Source organism: Simochromis diagramma, unplaced genomic scaffold, assembly GCF_900408965.1.
Source record: "Simochromis diagramma unplaced genomic scaffold, fSimDia1.1 OVJJ01000305.1, whole genome shotgun sequence".
Lineage (NCBI taxonomy): Eukaryota > Metazoa > Chordata > Actinopteri > Cichliformes > Cichlidae > Simochromis > Simochromis diagramma.
In genome coordinates, this window is record NW_024387169.1 from 1,860,205 (window position 1) to 1,882,460 (window position 22,256).

Here is a 22,256-nt window from a genome sequence, read left to right on the forward strand (position 1 = left end):
GTGGTACACTAGGAGGTTTCTCTCGTTGTTCTTCCCCTCCAGGCTTCAGGATGCTCGAGGCGTTCAATATCACAGACAAGACATTCGCTGCCATGAATGGTGTGTCAATGGAGCCGGGCTCCTTTAACAGCTACATCGCCTACAGGCTGCACAAAGATTCCTTCCTGAACCAGCCCACCAAGTAAGAGCTGAGGGTGTGCATAATCGCAGGTTACTGGCCTTATCGCCTGCACGCTTCATTATTCATAATAAAGTTCAACAGCCTCTGTAGTCACAGAGGTCTCCCCGATGCTCAGGCCTGTTTATTGCTGCAGCTCATAGAATATGAGGTGTTAGCAGGAACATTTTGGGTGTAGCGTTAAGCCCCAGGACCCCCACCCTCCCACCTTTTTCTTACAAGGAGAAAACAAATCACCGCTGAGTCAAGTGCTTTGTCTCTTTATAGGGCACCATTTAGGCGTTGTTAAACACTTGCACAACAGCTGTAGTGTCCATAAGTCTTCTTAATATGTTTATAATGATGCGACTTTAGTGTGCGTGAGCGCAGCATTTGTCTTATGCACACAAGTGGAAACACTTTCAACCTGAAAGAAGACAAAATCCTTTCAACATGTGCACAATTTAATCAAGGCCATGGGAAAAACATGTGCCGGCTGTGTCACACAGTAGACCATTTGTTATGCATATCATTATTATTCTGCTACAGTAACGAGCGCACAGCGTCTGATCACAGGGTGTGATTTTTCACATTTACAGGGAGATCCATCCGGATGGTCTTCCCCCTTCTTACACCATCATCCTGCTCTTCCGCCTCTTGCCCGACACGCCCTCTGAAGCTTTTGATATCTGGCAGATTGCCGACAAAAACAACAACCCTGAAGTCGGGGTCACGGTCAACCGTAAGTCTCCCCTGCTGAATATTCTTACCCTGAGCTGTACACTCTTTAAAATCGTACTTTGTTTTTTTGTATAAATCACTAAAGGTGCTAGATAGTTGCAAAGCTTCAGGATATACTGCTTGAAATACAATTGGACTTTTTGTTGTTTCACTGGGAGCTTTAACTCTTAAAACAGCACCTTTTTCAAACCGTGTGCATGCACATAACCACAGGAATTGTCCTAATCCCTCCGAGCCTTCCCTTTATCCTTCCATTTATCCTGCTCTCTCTGCGAGCATGTGTTCTCTATAGTCTGTGCTTTGCGTGCCACTGCGCTGTAACACACTGTCAGAGATTCATCAAAGGCTCGTCTCTTTTCAGCTTCCAGCAAAACAGTCACGTTCTACAACAAGGACACCCGAGGAGAGATCCAGAGAGCCACATTTAACGAGCAGCAAGTGAGGCGGGTTTTCCACGGCAGCTTCCACAAGGTAAACACCGGGCGTGATTCTTAAAGAGAGGAGCAAAGTGACATTTTGGCTTTAATGTGAAAGACTGGGAGTCTTTTGTTTGTCAGTTGAGCGCTGCTTCTCCTTTCTGAAGGCTTTTGTGTTTTCAGTCTTTTCACGTCTGTTTTTACATCCTTTCACACTCTGTGGCTTCTATGCCTCCTTTCTTTTGGCTGAATTACCTTTTAATGCAAAGATGTGACAAAACATTCAGGGTCATGTAGCCGTATCAAAAGGTTCCTGCTATCAATCTCAAAGTGTCAACCTGCTGTCAAAGTGGCCCCTTTTTACACATATATATATATTTCTTTAATTTAAGCCACGGCCAGTGAATATGACAAATGGGCTGTGGAGGCTATAAATAAGTTTTAAAAACTTTGGCTGGAGGGAAATTCTGCTGCAGACTGTTAGAGTGAATCATGGCGGTCTGACCACATCAAGACTCTAAGCTTTCCTGGTAGTTGTTAGATGAATTCCAAACCAATCTGCTCCTTGCTGTATCAATTTTTATGTGGGTTCAGTTGACTTGCTTGCATTTTTTCCACAAACAACACGAAACCTCTTCATTTAATTCCCCAAAAGACATTCCTGCAGGTGCATGAAAAAGCGTCTTTCACCCGACCTCCCCGTCTGCTAAATGTTCTCTGTTTTCAAACTAAAAGCTGAAATTTCACGACGAGTTTAAGTTAACGCTGAAGATATACAAATCAGTAGCCACCGTGATGAATCGGCTGAAATTTGCTTGTGCGATCGGTGGAGATTTGTGCTTTTCTCATTGTGAAAGCAAGGAAACACGTTATTGGCTGAACGCTGCAAGGACAGTGAGCGGTGGATTTAAGGCTCCAGGATCCAGATGTTTGCAACTGTCTTCATGAAACATTTTCTTTATTCTGAAACCATCATCTGCTCCAGATTTCCTGTGAGAAATTAAGCCAGAACTCCTGTAGCGGCGCGTATTTAAAGATTCGTGAACATCAACTGCTCTTCAAACAATCGGCCAAAACCTCTCATCTTACACAGAATATCAACAACAGCGGCGATATTGTATTTCAGACTGTTTCTTTCCCTTCGTCGGTTTAGCCGCTATATTAGGAACACATGTGGGCTTACTACTGTGATAAACACCATTTGTATCGTATGCTTTTTCTCTGGGCTACAGAAAGAGGTAAATAGAGACATGGACTGTCTTTGTGGCCAGTGCAAAGCATCAGTGACTTCAAAACATCCCCTGTTCTGTTTCAGCACAGTAAGACGGTATATTTTACAAACCTGGAAAGATTTACGATGCTAAATTGATCACTGGGGGGAAAGCGGCTGGTTTCGGTGTACTCCAAGTCACAACCAATTGCATTTGCTATTTCTAGACAGCGTCTTCCGTATTTAGTACACTTGTCCGTTCATTCTAAGGTCATTGAAGTAAACGACCCTTTTCGACGTACAGACATCTTATCTGACATCAAAGTCTGCCACCCCACTTCCTGACATGAAAGAGCTCAGCGTGATGTACTGGCCCAGAGATCAGAGCCTGCAGCAAATTACTTTTTAGTTTGACCGTTTAGCGTCTACATAGCTAATTGCAGGGTGACTTCATGAATGAATGCGACCCTGGAAAATGTTGGGTCAGGATTGGATTTTAATTGCATCACAGTCGGTCGAGTCTTCGGTGCGTGTGATTGCATGTGCGTTCTCTCGGACTGGGTGAGCACTGGGTAGTCGGTTTGTGGTGCAATAGTTGCTGTTGCATGAGCTGGCGAGTCTGCAGCGGTCTACCTAGCTGCTTATTTGCTGGTCTGCTGAGTAAATGCCGCTGCTGACTGCTGCGGTGGAGTGTGTTTACATGTTGTCAGTGGTTTTCCAACACTTTGTGGCTATTACAGACTGACCTCAGCATGTGTGTGCGCAGGCTAAGCCAGAGTGACCACTGATGAGACCGTCACAAATGATAGTTGGGGTTTTTTGTGTGTGTGCAGAAAAGCGAAACGCAGTGAGATCTGAAATATGGAGTGAATACAGATTTAGTGAAGACTTACTTTCTAACCGTACACCTCAGCTTTCATTGGATCAGCTGGTAGAAGATATCATCTGCTAACTGGAACTGGATCAATCTCTGTCTGCAAGCCAGTCCCGATGCTTTCAGTGGAGTCTGGATGTGCATGAATGTTAGACAGAGAGCACTTTGTGTCTTATAATCAGGTTTTTGACACGCTTCTAGAGTATTTTCTGTGTCCTTCAGGCTAGTTAATAAAGAGTAACCCAAGCTGGGGAGGTCGTGGTCAACTGCTACTTAAACATGTGGGATCACTCTCTGAGATGACTTTAGCAGATGCTAACTACTCACTAGCCCCACTGGGGAATCCCCACCCCCCACCACATTTGACTGATGGGAACCTTGCTGGTAACCAAAGATTTTTTCCATATGTCATGATGACCAATCGCGTGTTCACTGCTTAAAGTTTGATCATGTAAGTTGTTGTAATAGTGAAAAGTACATTTTAGTTTGCGTTGTCTTCTTTCATGAAGGCGGTGCCAGTGTACCGCTCTTTGTGAGCCCGATGCCAAATTGTTTATAATCTTCATTTCTGACAAAAAAGTCGACAAAGTTAAAGATAATTCAGTTTTTTTTTTCATAGAGAAGACTTACACCTGCTTATTAACAGGGCTTTGAGTCTTTTGAGGTTCAGGATTGGGAAAAAAATGTAGGAAGACTGAGGACGGAGCCTAGAGCAACAAAATGTGATGTGATATAAATCTCGGATGTCATGTGCATTGGAGCGGCGACGGTGTCAGCTTGAAATCTCACCATATGTGCTGTGACTGTGGAGTGTTGACACAGCAGAGCACAGTGAAACCCTCTGTGTTAACAATTGATGAATGAAAGTTGTTCGTCTGTCAACGCTTTGCTGCATTTGGACAAAATCATTTAACAGCAACCATCAGCTGAGGGAGCGCTGGTCATTATTTTTCCTGAAGCCTCAATTTCCAGTGACACTGGTTTTTTTTTTTTTTTTTTTTTACTGTGTTTACTTATTGGTCAGTGAAGTAATGTGTACAGTATACCATCCAACCATGTTTTGGTAAGCCCTCAGGAGCATCGTGGCGAATTATATCCACGCCAGGACCTGGAGATAAACGGCAGCCCTCTCTCTTTGTGGTCTCACCAGATAGTTTGTTCTGTTTCCAAGGAAGTAAACTATAATTTTAAGATTGATTGCCAAGAACTATGGCCTAGTCTGTGGTTGGTATAGCTTTGTAGAAAGAATTGGTAGCTTGCTTTTCCTGACATAAAGAAAGCTTGTCTGACTGTTAGGCAGAGGAAAATTTGCAACTGTGAAGGGAAACTATGGAAAGTGTAGGACTTTTGATGGCACACCGCAAAAGATATTATTTCAAGATGTGGAGCCGGGTCCTCTGAAAAGGAAACTTCAGAAACTGGCACTTTGTCACTCTGTGCTGTTATACAATCACTGACTAGCACTTTAATACCACATGGAAATGCCAGTGTTGTATATTCCCACTTTACGGTCCATTTATCTGTGGAGGCATCAAACAGCAGCTCAAAGACTAAACATTTCTAGTCTCATGGTTTCACTTTCTTAAAAAGAAAAGATTAATATTTAAACGGCAGCCAAACAGATTTAAATGCCAAACCAGCTTTTCAGAAGCGCCAATGTTCTTAGAAATATTTGCCAAATAATCGTTGCAACCAACTTGGCAGCTGAGGAGACAAAGATGTTAATGGTGTCCTCTCTTCATCCGTCCCTCCTGCAGCTCCACATCACCGTCTCTCCAGAGAAAGTCAAGCTCAACATTGACTGCCAAGAGGTGGCAGAGAAGCCCATCAAAGAGGCCAACAACATCACACTGGATGGCTATGAAGTGCTTGGCAAGATGGTCAAGTCTGGAGGTGGAAGGAGGCAGTCTGCTACAGTAAGTCAAAAAAACGAGCTGGGACTCATTAAAACTGCAAAAGTTTGGAAAAACGCTTTTGAAAGATCATCTCTTAAATTTCCAAAGAAAGAACATCCAAAACTTCTTGTCCATAGATGCACAATTCACTTTTAACTGCTCCCACCGAATGCGTCTGTCTTTTAACAGCGTAGGAGCCATTTGTTAACAGCCTCTCTTCTTCTGTTGTGTAGTTCCAGCTCCAGATGTTCGATATCGTCTGCAGTTTGAGCTGGATCAGCCGAGACAGATGCTGCGACCTGCCTGCAACAGTAAGAACAATTTAGAATCGTGTCGTAAACAAGCCAGAAGGCCGCTGACGTACATGCGCACTGCTCGGCTATTCTGCCACATTTGCTTCCCATGTTCTCTCTGAAGCCTTTAATCTTTGCTGTTAGCTGTAACACATCTCCAGAGGTCCACTGTGACTGTATACACTATCCTGGGTTTACAGCCCAAAGTATACGTTTGCTGGTATGTGGTCATTAAGCAAAACGCTATAGTGCTGTTTGAAAAGAAAGCGCCTCAGCTGGCCTCAATGGAACCTTGTATCCTGTGTAATTGTGCTAATCGCACTATTGCCATCATGACCTCCCGATTACATGAAAACAAACGCTCCTTTAGATCACCAAGCACTCACTAAATCACATTTACTTTGATGCATTATGGTAAAAACCGGATGCATGCACATTTAGGCAATTACAAGTAATTCTTGTATAATTTGCATCACATATTAATCCATCATGTCAATGATTGCAGTCTTATATAACACATCACATCAACCAATCATTTCCAAATACGTGGACAGCGTTTGGTCCTGAAGCTTCACGATGACCAGAGTTTGTTGGGATATGGTTGCCTAATTGTGTAATTGTATGCTACAGATTTCAAAGACAAGCCTTCGATTGTCAGTTGGTGTTAAATATGCAATAATAATGTGTGTTTCTGCTCAACTTTGGTCCTTTTCAGAGAGATGAGGCCAAGTGTCCATCCCTTCCTCACTCTTGCACGTGCACGCAGGACAGCATCGGCCCCCAGGGACCTCCTGGACCTTTGGTACAGAAACTCCCTCCATCATCCCTTAATCTGTCTTCACTTCCTCTTCCTCTGCGTGTCTTCACCTGATAAAGCAGTTTTCTCAGAAGACAGAGATATTTCAGAGATGATGATGATAAAGCCAGACCGTTCTCTGTTACAGTGACCATACAGCTTCACATTTATACTCAAACACACTGAGGATGTTTTTTTTTTTAATCTCTGGAAAGAGCATTTGAGGATGAGACAAGTGGCACATGTGAAAAAAAAAAAAAAAGTGGGCTTGGGGAAAAGTGTCAAAAGATAAATGCCTGTCGGAAAAACGGCAGTACAGACGTCTTGAGGAGAGGTCTGGAATATGTGGGCTTGGTAACCTCACTAAGCCAATGCAAGGATTTCACTGGCTTTGGGGCTTTAGGGGTTTTGGAACTTGCTCCTGTTGTTACACTCACTCGGATTTCTGGCTCCTGACTTTTCTAGGGAAGCCCGGGCACCAAAGGACCTCGAGGAGACAGAGGAGATCCTGGCAAGCCTGTAAGTTAAACTTGACATCACTGTAGGCTTTGATTTTATGAGGCTCCTAAAGTAAAGTCAGATATGTGATAAATATGCTTCGCGATGCCATGGTATTTCGCAAGCTATTGCAAATTGCACACATCTGAAGTCAGTTATCGACTGTATGTTTTTCCACAGCTACAGTTAGAGGGGCCTATGTTAGGTAACCTAAAGGCTCGTTTCCCGAGGCAATCATTGTCTATATGTGCAGTTAAAGGTTTGCTTTAGGTTGCCAGAGGCTGTGTAACATTTCGTTGTATGTTTCGGTTAATGCTTTAGGGTTCGATGGGTCCACGTGGTGAGCAAGGACTTCCAGGTTCGATGGGACCACCAGGTCCACAAGGCCCTAACGGACTCTCTCTGCCTGGAGAACCAGTAAGTTCATCCACACTCCAAAGAAATCCTCTGAGTAGATGTACGTTTCCACACTATCACTGTTTTTTCTTTAAATTACCGTTCACATGTGCTGATAAGTGAAGTTTGTGTGAAAGTTGATGAATAGCTGATGTAGTTTACATTTTGCCAGTGAGTTGGATTTATAACTAATGTCAAAACACATCACACTCCCCTCGACGTGAAGAAAGACCAGAGGGCTCGCTTAGGATTTTTTTTTACCTGCAGATGTTCTTGTGAAAACACAAAATCAATCACAATCACAGGTTCACCGAAAGAAAACAACCCCAAAGACTAAAGCAAGCTTGTCTTTTCTCATCCTCCATCTTCAGGGTCGCCCAGGACCGAAGGGAGATCCCGGAGACCCAGGCATGCCCGGTCTGCAAGTACGTACTTCTCTTTATTTTGTGGTTTGTGAGCAGGAAACTGGAGACTATCCACAGAGAGCGGTGTTGCTACTGGAGCCTGGATTTAGTCCATATGGCTGGATGAAAACCACACTCAGAGTGGGAGGTTTACCATGCCATCCTCAGGGAGTCCCACACTCTCAGATCAGCCCACTGATTGACAAACAGTAGAAGGCCGCTGATGCAGTTAAATTATTATGAAGTGCAGGCTCATGTTACCAAAGGGGAAATGGGGAATGGAACATGTTCTTCTCCAGCCTTGTAACTGAAGATGATTGGGACGTGGTAAAGACTTACAGTCTGTCTGAAGTTTGAGCATCTTTGACTTAAGGCAGAAGACATCCTGCTGAGCTTGTGGATGAAGATGAAGGTCAAATAAAAGCAGACTCTTGGGAGTTCTTTGAGGTTGCACGGATTTTTTTGACTGTCAGAGCAAATCTGAAGTTAGGCCAAATCCATTTTATATAATAGTTGGGAATTTTCTGGATTTGAGAGGCTTGGTATTGCGTAGCCATCATCGCTTCACTCATCCAGCCAACTCCCACCGTTCAGTTGGAGACAACCTCACTATTGGCCATTCTGGTCCTTGAATAAGCAAATTCAGACATGAGAGAAAGTCCCAGAGCTTGTTGGCAGCATTGTGATCGTTGCTTACGTAATACAGCTTATTATAACAGCCTATGTACATTTCTACAAGACGTCCTACGTCAAGAGACAAGAGAGAGGTTTTCCTACCAAAATATGTACCGTTTTTGGCTCGACACTGAGGAAAATGCAGGATTTTTCTGTTAATTCTAGGTCAGCGGGGCCACTGGGGAGCTCTATAAACGTCCTGTTCTTGATCATTCACATTTGATGAAGTGTGTCTGCCTTTTTCCCAGGGTCCTGCTGGACAGCGCGGTCCTCTGGGCCCCGTTGGACCGAGCGGAGCGCGGGTAAGATCGATCTTCGGGCATGCGTTGTATTCACACTGTGTTCAAAGCCTAGAAATACTCAAGCACATGTTTTACATGCGATCAGCCACTTATACATGGCCCCATGTTTGATGTTGCCTCCATGTTCTCACTTACGTCAGCCAGAACCATTTGAGCCACTGCCTATAAGCCTAATGTAAAAACACACACACAGGCTGATGTATTGCAGGGGTCTCCAGTGTGTTGTTATCCATGTGTGATTGTATGTTGTTTCTGCTTAGGGGCCACCAGGAAAGGAGGGACCATCTGGACCCAGAGGCCCACCAGGACCCATGGTGAGTGTGGAATTGTTTGTGTTGAAAGGAGCCAAATAAATATTCAGTGGAGTGTGCTTTATTTCCTGATATATCTGCAACAATTACTCCTCTGGCTCCACGGCACATGAAAAGCAGGCTGTAGTCTGTAGCTTCCTCCACTGTTACCAGGCTCGTGCGTGCATCTCATTTCCTTTTTCTGTGGTTTAAGTAGGTCTGAATCCACTTAATCCAGCCGCCATGCCAGCCAGTATAGAACGCACACGTACTATACCATCCTGAGTGCTCAGAGAGCCATTAGCACCGGCTGGCGAGCGTGTTTGTGTACGTGTGTGTGTGCACATGCTGCTGTGCATGTGTGTGTTTCAATCTGTTTTTGGCAGCTTGTGCCACGTGCCCCTACGCCCCCCCCCCAACCCGCTGCAGATGCTAAAGTATAGCTCCCTACCTAAAGCTTGTTATGCAACTATTAACAGGGAGCAGAAGTTAAATGTTACGATTACATTTACTGTGCAGTCATTTCAAATAAAAACCGCTTTTCTCTGAAAATTCTCCTTTTTTTTAGGGAAATCCTGGAAATCCAGGTGTTCCAGGAATAACAGGAAAACCAGGAAAACCAGGAGATCCAGGAAGTCCAGTACGTACTGAATAACGTGGCACAAATATAGGGGTCCAGGACGTGGTACGCTTGTTCTCATGTTGTTCCTCTCATTAACAGGGACCTGTTGGCCTTAAAGGAGAGAAAGGAGAGAGGGTGCGTATCATCTTCTCATCGCTGTTTTGTAACGCTTTAGGAAACAATCGCTTCATGACAACATCTTTGTTTTCCAGGGAGATTTTGCATCCCAGAACATGATGCGCTCCATTGCCCGACAAGTTTGTGAACAGCTTGTGAACAGTGAGTCAAATGTTTCATATAACTCTGGGAATTTATCTTAAATGATATTTCTGTCCTAAATCTCTTTGATGCGTCCTCTTTGTTTGAAGGTCAGATGAGCAGAGTCGACATGCTGCTCAACCAGATTCCTTCCGGATATCGTAGCAACACTCCTGGACCACCCGGGCCTCCGGGCCCTCCTGGCAACATGGGATCCCGCGGAGAGCCCGGACAGCCTGGCCGAACTGGTTTCACTGGAAACCCTGGTTTACCTGGAAATCAAGGAGAAAGAGGTGCGATACCAACTCTGTGGTTTATCCACAATTCCAAGAAAACACTTTAATCAAGAGTCACCTCAGTTGTGTTTCATAGACACCCTGAACATTTCTTCTTTTTGCCAGATATGAGATCTTGTTTCCATTTGTTTGAAAGTGAGTTCTACTCTTTAATGTTTCTGTAGGTTTGCCAGGAGATAAAGGAGAGCGAGGGGCTCCAGGAACCGGTATCAGAGGACAAAGAGGCCCAAGTGGACCACCAGGTAACACAATTCATCTTTTTGAAGTGAAGTAGGCCATAGCGAGAAGAAAACGAGCTGCTTTAAGCTTGTTTTCTGTTGAACATTGTTCTCCAGCAGCTGCAGACAGTCTGCTGCTCTCCCACTGTTCAAATTTACAACTCGATCCTGACTCTAACACAGTTTCGCCGTGACAGCCTTTTCCAACCTTTTCCAACCTTCTTGGTGGACCTTTCTAGGACAGAGTACTCCCACTGGCCCCATTAAAACGACACATTTCAGCAAGAGGCTGAAATTTACCTACAGTAACTGTGGCTCAGGATCTTTGGTTTGGGCAGCTGCGCTACATAAATTTTTTGGAGAGACCCCAAACATTTTCCCAATTCTTTCCTTTCTTAAAGATTTATGTGATGTGTGCATATTAGACATCTACAAAGACATCTACGGTAAATGGAAAAAGAATTTCCATATGTGATGTTCAGACAGCACCCAGGACGTCTTTAGACCGTGTTGCAGTTCAAGAAAAAGAGAAAATGTCATTAGTTTGAATGAGCTTGTAGTTTTCTTTAGGTGAAAATGAGATCTGGTGTGCGGCTTATAAAAGTGCTCAAGAAAGTTTCCGTTCCCTTGGGAAGTGATTCCTCAACAACAGGAACCTCCTATTGATGTCTACCCCACACCGAACACTGACATCTCTGTTTCTGTGAATGAAGTGAGAAACAACTAGGAAGTCCACGCTGATGACTCACACGCACTGTGTATGTGTGTGGGTGTGAGTGGGGGGGGGGGGGTCAGATTGTTGTACAATGAGCTTTCTTTAGTGGCTTCATTGACAACACATGGGCTCACTTAAAGGAGAGAAAAAAGAGGGGGGAAAATTCCACCGTGAGTTTTGCTGTCTAGACAGACGGGGCCGGGGTGATTCCAAACAGCCCAGACTGCATCCCTCTCTTTAATTGAGCCACTGAAAAGTTGAAATTACAGTTCTGCTGTCCTGTGGTACCCCCACCGTTTCCACAGACGGGTTGCGGATGATGTCAGTGGGGTTTTGTGCTTAGCTGTAGAGACTCCCTGCTCATGTTGGCTTCACTCGCCTTCTCGCTCCCATTTGCAGGGCCACCCGGAGAGTCACGAACCGGCTCCCCAGGGCCTTCTGGCTCCGCTGGGCCTCGTGGCCCTCCAGGTCGTCAGGGCACTCCAGGCGTGAGGGGACCACCGGGACCACCTGGGTACTGCGACTCCTCTCAGTGTGTTGGCATTCCTTACAACGGACAAGGTTACACAGGTACGCTTGATGCGCTGTAGGTCCTGCATGGTGCTACATCAGAGGAAACTCCAAGTGTATGCACGATTATTAGACTGGCAGCTCATTGGACAAATTCAATGGATGGAGGTATGAATGCAGCAGTGTTGATATTGGAATAAAACTATTAGTTTTGTTCCCTGGGATTCGTTTTCAGTTACTCATGCTGCTCTGTTGAGCTTTGTTGGTTTGCATGTGACAAATTTTCAAAAATAGCAACTTTTGAAGAAGCGGTCAAATAATTTGGAACTTGTATATTTAAATACCTCCATACATTTAATGTCCAGGTTTGAAACTGGCATGTAAAGCATTCTAGCTATTGGTCAAATGAGATGCTTTTTACTTTGTTCCACAGAAAACTCACACCTTGTTTGAACTATTTTCAGGTTTTGCATAGTAAACGTTCTAAGTCAACTGTGCTGCTTACACTTTGAAGTCCCGTTTCTGAGATGTTTGGCCGTTTGCTATGGGGCATGTAAGGATAAATCGCCACGGACATGATTATTGAACATTTAAAAAAAAAAAAAAAAACACGAATGGAGCGGACTAACATCATCTCACAGCTACAAGCTACGGTGATGGCAACCTGCTGGTCTGTTTGCATCTTGAACCACAAACCGTTGGGAGATAGAAAGCAGAGACTGAGCACTTCTACAGAGGAAGGAGCATGTACAAATACCACCCAAAACAAGTACTAACATAGAGGAGCGTTAATGTAGAGGTGACACGTGTAAATAAAACTAATGTTTTGCCTTGTAAATGATTGTATGAAACGAGACATTTCACTAAAAATCAAGTTAACATCTGTATTGAGCTCGTGCCTTGTAACCCTCTGCTTACTTACCATCAGCATAACCCCTGTTTATGACGCCTGAGTGCCCTAAACAGCTCTGGTCCAGACTGAAGCATGTTTCATTTGTACTTTTTAATCATCGTGCTCTTTGTGTACATTGGTGAAAATGGTGCTAAATGTTGCTTTCCTGCTATTTCCATTTGTCTTTTATAGTATCAGCTGGTTATGTTACTATGTCTTTTTTATTCAATATCTTGTTGGGTTTTATTGTAAATGTCATCACAGCTTTTAAAACTTCTTTTTGTTACTTTAGAGAGAAGCAGTTTGACACAGGGCATTTTTTAAAGTCCACAGTGCAATATAATTTAAAATTGTGCATGTGAAAAGTTGCAGAAGCAGCCTGTTTTTTGATTGGCCATCCTCAATATGTTTCTAGCCAACCGATACCCACCTGAACCCGAAGTAGTGAATATACCTGTGGAGCCAGCTGGAGAGTTTGAGACACGAAACCCCAGAGGAAAGCGATCACTACCACAGGACAATACAGAAACACTAGCATCATAGCTACGTTAAGGAGCGGTCAGAAAGTCTACTATTGAATAACTTACAGGAACACTTAAGTGAGGATGAAGCGATATCCAGAGCAAAACTAGTACTTATATGGGTTTGATACCCCTGGCTATAATGAACATATATATTTTTTTGATGTGACAAACTTTAGGAAGATGAATACAAATGTACATGTTACAAACCTGTGTGCTTGCCAAATGTCTGCTTGTAATATAACCGCAAGTGTTAATCGGGCTTCAGTGCACTAATCGTGTAAAATCCCGTCCAGAGATGTACATCGTGTATGTTTTTGAACACTTTCCATCTACCCATGTCGTTTTCAGTAAGTACTGCCGTTTCAGTTAAAAAACATCGCCCCTGTGACATTGTGACCAATTTGTAAACCCGCTGATATTCTGACTCTTTGTAACAAGCAGCATTTCTTTTTAAATATTTTGTTTTCTTACCAAAGGTGGAATTGCATAATTGTGCTGTATATTTACTGAGGATTTCTAAGGCAGAATATAGTTGTCATTTCCTATCGATGCAGTTTCGATTTGGTTGCAAGACTATGGACATAGGATTGCTATTTTCATGTTTTAACTGCACATTTTGTGAATTCCACACAGCCTTATTTTCTTATTTATTTCTGAAACGAAAGAGGCATTTTTCAATAAAACTACTGAAAATGTAACAGTTGTTTGAGCTTTCTTATCGTTTTTCTATAAACTGAACTTTGAGTCAGAAACGTCAAAGGTCTAAGGTTCGAAATTCCTCTAGATGTTTATTTGAGCGACAGAACCTGTTTTTCCTCAACATGAGACCTTCAGGAAAAGACTTTGAAGTGGAAAACTTTATTTATTTTGACAGCTAAAGATATTTTGAGCCTGTCAAGACAACGAGAAGAGAAAGAGCTTTCAACTTCTGAGCTACTTCAGTCTTTGACATGCAACCGCTTGGCTTTTATCCTATCAGACTGCAACAATTAAGTTTAGAGATCCATAAGGAAACAATGTAGTGGTAACTGGGCCAATACCAGCACTGGAAAAACCCAAAGATTTACGCCCTTCAAGCATGTCTAATGGTGAAATAAGAGACGTATGAGGTAAGCAACAACTGACAAGTTTCTGTTTGTTGTGATAAAGGGAAAGCATGTCTAAGGAGGGGTTCTGCACAAATGCCACAGATAAGAGCTGCGAGTAATGTCCTGAGGTCAAGCTCGGCAACACAAACGTGGAAACATTCCACTCTGGACGTGTCTTACCTTTATTTCCTGATGATAAGCACATGAGGGTGTAAAACAGCTGCTACATGTTACACAAAGGCTTAAGTGAAAGGACCCACAGCTGATGGTTCTCACTGCTTTAGTTATCACATGATTTCTCTATTAAGCCCCTCCCCTTTTTATTTTATAGTACTTACAGACATGTTTACTGCGACATATGGAAATGTATCCACACCTGTTTTTACGCCATACAGAGTTCACACTGCGTCTCAACATACAGTAAACACATTATCATCTCAACATCATTCGACGACGCCGTCCAAGCAAACTCTGAGGCTACATTTGCCCCCATTTTTCCACCACATCCAAACTATACCGCGTTTCCCCCCAAACTTACTGATGCCTCACTGTAACCCACCTGGTCTGGTTGAGTTTGATGGCAATCCAGCATCCATCTGTGTTCACTTTGTGGCCAGAGTTTCAAGTGGGCTGCTCTAGCGGTTGTTACGCACTTCTGTTTTATCTCTGGATGTCCTCTTGAAAATCAGCAAACAAAGCACTTTTTCGGCTACAGTGGGAAGAAATATTTGTAATCTTATGTAGCATTTTATGACTTCAGGGAAAAGGTTTTGGAAAATGTACATATTTGCTGAAAGGATGAACAGCAAAGCTGAGACTTCTCATACGCTCTCCAAGCTCTTTAAAACATATCTGTTCATCTGAACACTTCACGTCCTCACTTTAGGTTTGACAGCGTTTTAGTAGGTAAACTGAAAGGCTTGGATGTGAATTGAGCTGCGGTTTGGGGAAGGCCTCGAAGGGGCTCCCGGGCCTGGCAGATCCCCGTGTTATAAATACAAGTGAAGAAGTTAAACAATTGATAAGTGGAGGGAGGGTGGGGCACGTGAATGAGAACAAACAGCTTGTAGAACTGGGGAACAAAAAAGATGAGAACTGGAAGGAGCATGTTTGGAGGTCCTGCTCCTGAAATTCTGATACTTCATCTCCAAAACAAGTTTTACCATAGAGATTGAAAATGTGACGTCATTCAGGGGTAAAACCGCAAAGAATTCTGGGAACTTGTGGCAAGAGGTACTAGCGCACGCAAGCTTTCAATTGAAATCAGTTACACAGCGATAAAAAGAAACACAAAAAATGGCAAGAAGCTGTTGTATTCTTAACTGCAATAGTCGGTCGCATGACAGCCACGGGAAGCCGACGGGTAAAGAGATCAGTTGTTATCAGATTACGTCGTGGAAGAGAAATTGTTCGAGCCATGTTTCCGAAGTAACAAAGAGGCGACGGGTGGCCTGGATTACAGCCATTCAAAGACCAAATATAACGTCCCAGAACACTCCAGCTCACATGTTAGTCTGCTCCAAGCATTCCCACAAAGGTCAGTGTTTTGTTGTAGTTAATACGTTATTTTTCATAACATAATTGGTGATATAGGTTACAAGCAAGTCTGGCGCTGAACAGGAATTGTCGCTCCTTTGTTTATTGTGCATAAATAGTGAATTGTCCTGACAGAATATTGTGTTTCGCTTCTGTTATTACCATGGTACATTGAGAAAAACATATACTTTTATTCACAGGATAAAACAGGTTTTTTTGTATCACTAATTGCCCAGTACGATTACAGCATACAGTATTATTGTCACTGCTACATTTCTGTAACGCGAACCAGAAATTATTTCCACTACCAGTGTTGGGAAGGTTACTTTTAAAATGTATTCCGTTACAGATTACAGAATACATGCCCCAAAATGTATTCTGTAACGTATTCCGTTACGTTACTCAATGACAGTAACGTATTCTGAATACTTTGGATTACTTAATATATTATCATGCTTTTTACAACAATGTGAATGTACTATTGCTGTGTGATTTATTACTATTACTGAAGGTCCGCGACTCCGAACTGTAGTAAAGGGACCTCTGGCTAATACGGCGGGGTCCCTGTCGGCTCGTAGCCGAAAAATAGCTTTGCTTTGTTGTGTTGGTCAACTTTTCTTGCGAGAGACAGAGAGAGGCGTTGAAAGACTGCTCCAACGGAACTTATTGTTTTCGGAGGAAAACACGAACACGGTGTACAGTCGAGTCTTAATAGCTTACTTACAACTGGGCTCGTCAGGCACTCTTCTTGGCTGAAGTGGTTATTATTATATTTACATGCTTCCAGCTCCCGTTTTTCCTCGATGACAACTCGTACCTTTCCACTCCCCTTTTTCTCCCTCCTCGCGCTCACAGACACATAACGTGTATGGCAGTCCATTCTCCCTGCAACACGGACTACACTGCCCATGATGCTACATTCTTTAGAGCTATGCTTGTAGCATTCTGCCTGTTAGCTTAGCACAACAACAACAACAACGAAAAGGCGCTCTCTCACCCAGGAAACACACAGTCGCAGAGAGAGAGAGAGTGTCGCCCTGTAACCATGGCAACCGTAACGCTGCCGCCTGGAACAACAGAACGTAGCTGTCAAACAAAACCCAAACAGTCCTGACCCGCGACAATATGAAACAGGAAAGTACCGCAGTGTAATCCATTTATTTCAACAAAGTAACTGTATTCTGAATACCACCTTTTTAAACGGTAACTGTAACGGAATACAGTTACTCATATTTTGTATTTTAAATACGTAACGGCGGTACATGTATTCCGTTACTCCCCAACACTGTCCACTACTAATTAATTACCGTTGAGCTCAAAGGTCCTATTAATAAACTGTTAGCGAATGTGTATTTATGAAGACGATTTGTGCGACTGGTAAACTTACCTTTGTTCGTACGATGGTCTTTCGATCTACACGGTGCATTTCAAGGTCCTGTACCCATCCGTCGGTAAACTGTACCTGGGCTTGTTGCAGTGACCTGAAGTTACTAAACTTCATGAGTGTATGCACTCACTCCAAGAACCGTATAATTATAAATATGAGCGTGGTGAAAGTTGGGCAGCACGCTAACGTATTGTAGCGGGTCAGGGCTGTTTGGGGTTCTGTTCGTATAGTTATGTTTTGTTTATGTTGCCATAGTGATGGGTGACGCCCTCTCGCTGCGACGGTGTGTCCTTCCGGGGTCAGAGGGCGCCCTGTGTGCTGTTGTTGCTGTGCTGTTGCCGCGCTGAGCAGTTAGCTAGCAGCAGTGTTCTTCTGCAGATGTCAATAAACGGCTGTGCTCCCTGGCTAGCTCGCGGGAAGCAAGACCAAACGATACCTCCGTCTCCTCCTTGTCTGAGCTCGCCACAGTATTTTGTCCACTCTGTGCGCTCGTAAGGGTCTAACCCTTTCACTCCTTTGATTTTTTTCCTCGTATCTTTTCTTTGACTTTTCGTCGAGTCTGTCTTTGTACGGACCGGCATTGTTCTCCTTCGTTTTGTACATAACTTTTTGGGGGGGACAAAGAAAAACCAAGAATGTATTGGAACCGGAGAATGAAAGTTTTGCGGTGCTGCAAATGCTTGCATTTGATGCGGTACTTGGATTGTTTTGCCACGAGTTCCCGGCATGCAATGCGCGAAAGTCACGTGGTCTGTCAATGTCTGAAGGTGGGGCCTAATGTGGGTGCTTAGAATTTCATTCATGGCTGCGTTTTATGGCTTCATTAATATTCTTAATTGGTCAGCTTCTGATTAGATTTGCTAAAACAAAACCAAAATTTAGATACAAAGTTACAATGTTCCATTCCCAGTAACAGTCCCCCCTCCCTCCACATTTAACATGTTCCCATCACTGTGAAGCTAAGTCAATAAAAGAAAGAATTAGCCTTAAAGTCCAGACAATCAAAACAAGAGTTTAAACTATAAACTGCATAAAAGGCCAACAGTCTGCAGTCAGTGACGTAAACCTGCATTTTTAAAAAGATTTATTCTCAGACTCAAAGCGAGGCTGCTACATTTTAGACATAAGGCAGACCAGCGAGCTGAACTGGTGCTCAAACCTTCATTTTTAATGGACAGTCGAGGGCGACTCATCTGGTCGTAAAAAAACTTCCATTTGTACAGAAGACTACGGGAAAACAGCCCTCGGCTCCCGCTCTGCTCTGTGACCTCAGCCGATAGTTTCAAGTCAATGTGAATAAAATGGGAAGTTAATTTGTAAAGTATGGCCATTATTAGAGTCACAAAAGAGGACTATCCAATCCAAATGTGTCAATCACATGTAAAAGCTAGAAAATGACATCAAAAGGTGCCGGCACCTGTGAGTCACTCATTTTCTCTCATTTCCTGTCTGTTCCGACATGACAGTGATACCAACCTTCTCATCTAACTCTCAGCAAGAAGAGAAAAAGCCAAACTCTCACCATATGCTCCATAAATGTAATAAATGTTGGGTGGCAAGAGAAGACATTATTGTTACATAAAGATATGTTTTGCTTATTTTAAAAAAATGCTTTGATGTTCTTCTCACAATGGTCCAATATGGCAGCGTCAAATTCCTGTGAGCTGTGTTCCATCAGCACTGGCACACTAAAATACAACGAAAATACAGACTGGCTTTAGAGAAAGAAAAACCCACCAAAGCAACTCGACCCTGTTGATTTATAACAGAGCTGTGGGAGTAAAATGTTACAGAACGCTGCAGAGACATGTGTCAACTTCTTCATTTCATGGCGTTAATCACAGCATTTTATGAGCATTTAACATCATCACAATAAGAAAGGAATCTCTTATCGAAAAGTCGTCATCAGTGACTGAAAAGTAGAATTATATGAGAACTTTTAGGGTCGCTGTGATAGCATGAGATGAATTTCTGGGTTGACAGCTAAATAATGGAAATCACATGCAGTGGAAGGTGGAAACATATGGGCCATTTAAATTTTTTATTAAAATCAGGCTTTAAGCATTGATCTGTTCATAGTGTAGCACGCCGTGTGATGATATTAATCATTGTGATCGGCAGATAAGAGAGCTCAATGCTAGCCCACATACCTGGCTAGTTTTGCTGCATGCTCCAAGCATGCACATGAAAGGATGGGCCAATCCCGTAACTGAGATATTCTGCCAAATTTCAATTACTGCCGTTTTGACTGAACCGGGAAATGGTGACAACCACCACCCGTGATTCGGAACACTGTTATCAATCAACACCTTTTTATTACGTTTGTATTCAATCAACAATCAAGTCAGTGCACAGAGAGCAAATGCTGAGCGCCATTAAGAGCTATTTTTCTTCTACTATATTGAGCTTCGTTGTTCTGGTCCACTACATTTTAGTGCTTTTCACTCCGTGCTCCATAACATGCCTACAACTAATAGTTGTGCATACGTACTGTGTACCACTATGTATTAAAACAGACACTGCTAAACATTAAAAGGAGGTTTCCTAACCTTTGTAGTCTCAATAATCATCAGTTGTGGTGCCGTTCATGTGTCAGATGTCAGTGAGGTGTATATAAAGCCCTGCCTTGCTCTTGGACACTTCAGCAGGGTGGTAACATTGTCTCGTTTATCCTGTAATGAAAACACTTCTACCCTTTTGAGAGCTGTCTTTGCTAGGATGCCAATCCTTCCATCAGTGGGACATGAGTGGGTTACTGGTTTCATGAATAATGCTGTGAAACCTTTTTTGGACTCCAGACATTTAGGATCCATGCTCGGGACACAGAAGCTGCTCTGTGGCATCCATGTATTACAGAAATAGTGAGGTTGCAAAGCTCACCATTTCTGGGCGGGACTGACCAGTATGGATGCTTAGAGACCAATAATAAAGCTTTTCATTGAATGCTGTATTACTAAAAAGGTTTTCTTTAGTTTTTGTATTTTTTTTAACCTTCCCACTAAATTATAAGGTATTATTAGCTTTGTGAACATGAACCAGCATTCAGACTGTGTGGCAGTCCAACTTTCCAAGAAAATGCAACAGAATAATTTATTATTATGGATATATATGGATTTATAAACATCCTTTCAAAGCTCTCTAGAATACAAGCAAAGCTATTTACTCATGGGCTTACTGTAAACTGTATCATCCCATCACAGACTTTCTAAGCCCAGAACGTTAGCTTGGCTTTAATGTGGTTTCAAAGAGAAATCACACAAATGTATAGGAATTGCTTCACCCTTGAGCAGCCACCCATTATAACGGACGGCCCTTGATTCGCAGTTTTCCAACCAAAACCTGAGGGAGGAACAGAGTAGTCCTTTTGAACTTGAAGGGGATGGGGGGGGGGGGATGTTGACTCCTAAAAGAGCAAATATTCAGAGAACATACAGACAGAAGGTTTTGACTGACTGAGATGCCAAAAGCAACAGTTGAGCACTGCTCCTCTTTGAATATGGGAAGGGAAAGGGAGCGCCAGCAGTTCTCCCGCTGACCTTGGTTTTTTTTGTTTTGTTTTTTAAAAAAAAAAAAAAAAAAAAGGTCTTTGTTTGTGAGTTCTTTCCCACAGACAAGAACCAAAGAACTACAACTTAAAGAGAAAATACTCCCAGTTAATCACTTAAATCCTAATGACAAACACTGCTTTCTCTAACACTTGTTATATAACCTGTCTCAGCATCGACACCCAGTGACTGTTCAGCTCTGATTCTTCTGCTCAGTGTGTTTAGTGTTTTAGTCCCTGCTAGTCCCAACAGAGGGTCAGTTCACTGCTATGCACACGGCCAAAAACATCTGTACTCCTTCTGAAAGGATTTCAGGTAAAGCTACTGTCATTAGTCTTGGAGTATCCATCAGGTGATCCCCCGACTTTTGTTTCACTTCCAGTCTGATCATGAATGTCTTTTTCTGCCAAATATGTCACTTCCAATGCAATACAAAAGGTCCAAATTTTTCCATGCTGGGCAACTTGTCTGTTTTGCAAGGAAGGCGATTCAGCAGACGTCCCCCACCCGGGTCACTGCTCTGCATGTGCTGCTTCCTGCAACACAACGTAGAGCACAGCTGCGGAGATCACGGGTCGGGAGCCAACAAGTGTTTTGATTCCTCTGCCGATCCCAGAAAAGGATGTGCAAGAAGTCTGACCTTTAAGCAGAGTGAGACGTGACGGTATATTTATGAAGACATGAGGGTGGTCTCAGACACTTTGGGGTTGTGACTGAGGCCTTAATGATCATCAAAGGGTTAGACAGTTGTTGAGAGCTATGGGCATACAGCTGAAGACATATATCCCAATCCTGCTATATCTTTGGATCATCCAAGTGCATAGGTGTGCACGAAACCATTTATAACCCGATTGACTCAACTAACATCAATACCTGACATGTTTCTTCCCGTCCTCGAAGATCGGTTTAAATGCTCCTGGGTAGCTATGAGTAATGACTTTGGATAAGTACCTCATCCTGTGACATGATTCATCTGCTTCAATCAGAGCTGATGTATTTCAGCCTTTTTTCTCCCCCAGCACATTCAGTCCAGTGAAATCTAACAGCACTGCAAGCGAAGCGATGTGTAACCCCACAGTGAGTGTTGTTAGCATTTTTCACTAAAGACATCAGATGTCCAAAGACAGCTGCATGTCAAGATGAAGTCAAAGATGGGGTGTGAAAGATTTTATGGGAACATTTCTTCTGTGTCAGACTGTATTGATTAAGTTACAAATGTTACTTGCTGAAGAATGCGGGAAATGAATACAGTCAATTCAGTTCAACTGAATTTTATTTATACAGCACCAAATCACAATAACAGTCACCTCAAGGCGCTTTATATTGTAAGGTAAAGATCCTACAATAATACAAAGAAAACAGAGAAAAACCCAACAATCATATGACCCGCTATAAGTAAGTGCCTTGGTGACAGTGGGAAGGAAAAACTCCCTTATAACAGGAAGAAATCTCTGGCAGAACCAGGCTCAGGGAGGGACGGGGCCATCTGCTGCGACCGGTTGGGGTGAGAGAAGGAAGAGAGGATGAAGACATGCTGTGGAAGAGAGACAGACATTAATAATGACTAATGATTAACTGCAGATGTGTGTGAACACATAGTGAGTGAAAAAGATGACTGAAGAAGAAACACTCAGTGAATCATGGGAATCCCCCAGCAGCCTACACCCAGCACAGTGCAGCTAAGGGAGGATGCAGGGTCACCTGATCCAGCCCTAACT

The 22,256-nt window shown here is 43.1% G+C and overlaps 1 protein-coding gene across 5 annotated transcripts in view; it reads left to right on the top strand.

Annotated features, from left to right (window-relative positions):
• Positions 1-13,680, top strand: part of col12a1a (collagen, type XII, alpha 1a) — a 62,884-nt gene extending 49,204 nt beyond the window's left edge. For 4 of the 5 annotated variants that reach the window (XM_040048871.1, XM_040048868.1, XM_040048867.1 and 1 more), the window contains 18 exons: positions 43-181; positions 757-899; positions 1,260-1,369; positions 5,156-5,314; positions 5,527-5,604; positions 6,302-6,388; positions 6,848-6,901; positions 7,202-7,297; positions 7,648-7,701; positions 8,604-8,657; positions 8,918-8,971; positions 9,516-9,587; positions 9,669-9,704; positions 9,782-9,848; positions 9,938-10,120; positions 10,288-10,365; positions 11,456-11,626; positions 12,874-13,680. In XM_040048871.1, coding sequence (XP_039904805.1) covers positions 43-181; positions 757-899; positions 1,260-1,369; positions 5,156-5,314; positions 5,527-5,604; positions 6,302-6,388; positions 6,848-6,901; positions 7,202-7,297; positions 7,648-7,701; positions 8,604-8,657; positions 8,918-8,971; positions 9,516-9,587; positions 9,669-9,704; positions 9,782-9,848; positions 9,938-10,120; positions 10,288-10,365; positions 11,456-11,626; positions 12,874-13,001 — 1,763 coding nt within the window. In that variant the 3' untranslated portion in view covers positions 13,002-13,680. Of the gene's footprint in view, positions 1-42; positions 182-756; positions 900-1,259; positions 1,370-5,155; positions 5,315-5,526; positions 5,605-6,301; positions 6,389-6,847; positions 6,902-7,201; positions 7,298-7,647; positions 7,702-8,603; positions 8,658-8,917; positions 8,972-9,515; positions 9,588-9,668; positions 9,705-9,781; positions 9,849-9,937; positions 10,121-10,287; positions 10,366-11,455; positions 11,627-12,030; positions 12,192-12,873 lie in introns of those variants that run through there. The other variant, XM_040048870.1, reaches the window with a different exon arrangement.
• Positions 13,681-22,256: the final 8,576 nt, after the last annotated feature.